Raw genomic sequence first — 4,864 nt, forward strand, 5'->3', positions numbered from 1 at the left:
ATCTTTTGGTATCTAAGTAGGGTTGGGCTACACGAATAGGGGTGTGTTACGGCCCCTAAGATAGGACGCCCTCCTATAGGAACGGTGCCCGCTCCAAGGCTAAAGTCACCATGACAACCCCTTGGACGTTCAGAGGGTTGTCATCCAAAACTAACTCCCATTCTAATAAGGATTAGGGGGCACCTATTTCACATGGGCCGTGACAGGCCCCTATTCATTCAGATTTTCCCATCTTAGTGCCCAAAACAATTTGAACAAAAGGTACAATGACAAAATTTAATTAGCACATCACATTATAATCACGAATAATGCTATTTAGTCCACAATCTAGGTGATGTTAATGTATCATTAAATAATAACATTTCATTTAATTTATCATTTACCGCTACTTAAACTATGGTTCCAAATTCAGTGGGACTACACAACATTACAATTAAAATATAATTTCAATAAATACAACACAATAAATTTATAATTATACTCTTAATACAACAAAATTAAATTTGAAAAAAAATAAATAACTCTTCAATTGCATTTCCCTAATTAGTAATTTTACTTAAGGCTATTTCAGAAAATAAAAAAAAAAAAATTTATGATGCATTTAATGGTAATATAATTAATTACTCTTGAATAAGCCTAGTGTAGAAATCCAACTATAGATTTCAATTTTAACCCCAATCTCTATCCCTCCTCTCTATATATATCACCACTTGCATTTTTGGACTGTACGGGCTCATCACACAATGTCTCTGTCTCGCCATTTTTCGCGCTTTCCCACGCTGTCTTCTTAATATATTTCAGACAATTTTTTCTAGTTATAGTTCGCGGAGGGGTGTTCTGGATTTTTATTATTTTTTCGAACATCAAGTGGGTTCTGAATTATTTATCATAGAAAGTAAATAAAAAAAATGGCCTCAGTTGGAATTCGATCATTGAGTTTGTGTAAATCGTTAGATTTGGAATATTCCGAGGCGCTATGTGCGAAGTTGAGGCCTGTAAAGGTGTCGGTGTTTAATTTTACGTGTAAAAAATTGAGGATTTCCGGAGGAGATACGAGATCGAATTTTTTGGAGCCTATAAAGGCAATGGATGCTTCCAAAACGACATCGGACGTCAATGGCGGTTGCAATGCTATTGATGATTTCTTGACAACGGATTGTGATGGTTTCCCAGGTTATTTTTCTGCCCTTTTATGTTCAAATTTTCTTATGGAGGGAGATTTTTTTTTTTCCGGATTTGTTTAGATTCTAATGATGCTGAATACCTGTTGACTAGGTAAAAGTACGCCCAAGATGTCAACAGTTGGAAATTCGACCAATATTCAATGGCATAAATGTTCTGTAGAAAAGAGTGACAGGCAGGAATTGCTTAAACAAAAAGGCTGTGTAATTTGGATCACTGGACTCAGTGGTTCAGGTTTGTATAACAGGAACAGCAGTTTATGTAATTAGTATTAGCTTCCCAAATCAATTGTTGCTCAGGCCTTTGAGCTGTTCAACATTCATTAATTTTCTATATTTGTGATTTTCTGGAGTTTTCTTGATCTTTCCATACACTTTGACAGCCAGTGGCTAATTTTGATGCGATCACAGCTTCCTTTTGAGCATATTAGGTACACAGTACTGAACGAAGTCAGAAAGAACTTTGTTGTACTATTCAATTCTATCTAATAATGAGAACAAACATGCTCTCATTGTTCAAGAGAGACACTGTGGCTTAAAGAATACAAGAGACTGATCATGGGATAACACAATTTTCATTTTTTTTCCTTTTGCAGGAAGGGGATTTTTACGGTTTTTACAATTAAAAGGAGACTTTCCACAATATAGTAGAAACTCTTTTGTGATTAAAGTTGCCTTTATAGGATTCTGTGCTTGTCATTTTCATTAGGTGTGGTCAGGTTTTGTTAAGAAACCTGAAACTCATGCACCTCCAAATAGCAAACGAATGCCGCTAGTTTGTTTATAGCCGAATTATTTTCGACAACGGGTAAACCAGGTATTAGATTATGAAATATAAACCTAGATTCTTTTTTAAGGTGGTTTGAGTAAAACATAGAGATTACTTGAATTGCAATTCAAAAAACAGTTGGCTGCGGTTTTCGTCTTTGAAGGTTAAATTCAGATATAGACTTAGAGTTCTTATTTAAATTATAGTTGTGAATGATATATTACCCAAGTTTGCTGAATAAATTTCTTAGAGTGGTATATGCAAGCATGGTCACATGAAGTATCAGTGATATTATAACTGCTAACTGAAAATGAAATGCTGAAGAGAGATGGCCAAAATCAAGTGCTGGAAAAGTTTTTTTTTTCCTTTATCTTCATTTATCAAACGCAATTCAGAATTGTTCCCTGTGGGATCAATATAAGTTTTTCATTTTACGATCATGAATAAAATTATGCCAGTTGTGAAAGCATTCAGTAAAAACTTATTAATCAATTAGTTTTTTCCCCATTTTTGTTTTGCAATTGCATTTGCTTCTCCATTCTGTCTGTAACACAGTATGGCTCTGTTAATCTTAGTTTCTTGATTTATTGTTTCTTTCTTTTATTTTTTATGTGTTCAAGGGAACCTTATCATGCTTTGGTAATTCACAAGTAATCAGTTAAATTCTGCTCCTATCCTTCTGATATTGTTTGTTTTTCCATTTTATCCTTTTTACCGAATACCTTAATCCCGTCTTAGCCTTCAAACCTGCCATTCACTGCCAATCTATAAATCAACAGTCCAGATCATCGGCACATATAATTATTAGTCCTTGAACTTTATTTCAGGAAAGAGCACTTTGGCATGTGCTTTAAGTCGTGGCCTACATGCTAGAGGAAAGCTAACCTATATCCTTGATGGAGATAATGTTCGGCACGGGCTAAACAGCGATCTTAGTTTTAAAGCTGAAGATCGAGCAGAGAATATCAGAAGGATTGGTTGGTTTATTTTCTGGTGCCTGATATGATTATTCTTTCCCAAAAATAAAAATTAAAAAAAAAAATGAAAAGAAAAACCCCTCCTTTGTTCGCAGTTTAAGATTTTCCGCTTGTTATTTTATCCAACACAGGAGAAGTAGCTAAGCTCTTTGCTGATGCTGGAGTTATTTGTATTGCAAGTTTGATATCACCCTACAGGAAGGATCGAGATGCCTGTCGAGCTCTACTGCCAAAAGGAGACTTTGTCGAGGTTAGTGTTTCTCAACTCAACAGAACTTTATCCCATACTCTGATGTTGGAAAATTTGATGTGTGAAATTTGAATTTTTTTCAGTATTGGAAATTTGAGTTTTCTTCAGCATTTTGTATATGTGTTTGTTCCAATTCGTCAATTGAAAATTCTTGAATTATGTAGGTATTCATGGATGTACCTCTACAAGTGTGTGAGGCAAGGGATCCAAAGGGGTTGTACAAGCTTGCACGAGCTGGAAAAATCAAAGGTATTTCTTGCCTCCTTAGCTGGTGATTGAGATTTGGAAACCTAGTCTTTTTAATTTTTCCATTACCATCTATTTACTTGTATTTTTGGCATGACCATGATTGGATATGCTTCTTTTCTATTTTTAAACTGCATAAATATTTTCTACTTAAGAATCAATAATTAGCTTCAAACATCTTGCCCTCCTGATCTGCTCACCAAGCAGCCATTAGCTGCCAATGCTACCCACCAATGTGAATTCACTTTTTTCATGTTACAATGGCTGCATAGATTGACTTGTACCTTTTGAGAGTTGGGGCTTCAGAAGGCAAAGTTCTGGCTTAACATGTCATTTCTTTGCTCTATCATCCATTGGAAGTTGTGAATTTCATATTCCTCCACTCCCTTGCATCTCCATTCTGATTTGTGTGTAGAGTTCTTTATTTGCTTAAAGTTGATTTAATTTTCTGTTATTTCAGGTTTCACAGGCATTGATGATCCATACGAGCCACCACTAAATTCTGAGGTATTCTTTCCATTTAGCTAAAACTAGAAGCGCATTTTGGTCGAACTTGTTCTAGAATGATCATGTAATACATGATCTTATGTGTTCTTGATGCCACAAATATATTTAGCTTGAAATGTAACATTTAGCATCTTCTACCCTGTTGAGTTGGCATGTGGAACGAGGCTCTTCTATTTTGGAATTGTTCAATCTACGAAGAAAAGAATTAAACCGTCCTTTTGGATAGCTGCATTGCCAAGAATGCTTGAGCATTACATTATGTTTGACGTAGATAATTGGGTAATATTGGACATTGTTAAGGAAACAAAATTAGTCGTGCACGATTTAATGCTTTGTCAGCCCATGATGCTGTTGAGTTACCATGTTGCAGATAGTGTTACATCAAAGAGAAGAGAAGTGTGATTCTCCAACTCATTTGGCCGAAGTAGTGATTTCATACTTGGAGGCAAAGGGTTACTTGGAAGCATAATTTGCAATTCAAAACTAGCCATTCTCCTGCAACCAAGAAAACTCCGTCTTTTTGCCTTTTGCATATATTGTTGTAATTATTTATTTGATCAATCAGTCTGTTGTTCGCCATATTCTCTGGCAATTTAAATCTAATAAATAGTGCGAAATTAAATAATAAACTTCATATATTTTATGATTTAATTTCCATATGTTTAATTTTCATTTTTTTTTTTTTTTTTTTTTTTTTTTGGAGAAGCATTTTTATCTTCTTCGCAGTCTAGTTTGCAAATCATTCTTTTCGCCTAGGGGCAAATTTTTTTTTTTAATTATATATATATGTGTGTGTGTGTGTGTGTGTGTGTGTATTTTGTGTAAGCATAATTTGTTTTTTCTTTGGTGCGCAACTGGCATTTCATTGGGCAACTCTCTAGTTTCATATGCAAATGGCAAGTATCTGGGCAATTCTTGAGATTTGGCCCTCGCA

At 34.9% G+C, this 4,864-nt stretch overlaps 1 protein-coding gene across 1 annotated transcript; it reads left to right on the forward strand.

Moving 5' to 3' along the window:
* Nucleotides 1–690: 690 nt before the first annotated feature.
* LOC111367250 (adenylyl-sulfate kinase 3-like) lies at nt 691–4,581 on the forward strand. Its single transcript, XM_022988013.1, has 7 exons — nt 691–1,173; nt 1,276–1,416; nt 2,778–2,927; nt 3,059–3,177; nt 3,342–3,426; nt 3,884–3,930; nt 4,301–4,581. Exons 1-7 carry the CDS (start codon nt 909–911, stop codon nt 4,397–4,399), a joined length of 906 nt encoding a protein of 301 aa, XP_022843781.1. The 5' UTR covers nt 691–908; the 3' UTR covers nt 4,400–4,581.
* The last annotated feature ends 283 nt before the right edge of the window (nt 4,582–4,864 follow it).

The sequence above is a fragment of the Olea europaea genome, chromosome 18 (genome assembly GCF_002742605.1).
Source record: "Olea europaea var. sylvestris chromosome 18, O_europaea_v1, whole genome shotgun sequence".
NCBI classification, from domain to species: Eukaryota; Viridiplantae; Streptophyta; class Magnoliopsida; order Lamiales; family Oleaceae; genus Olea; species Olea europaea.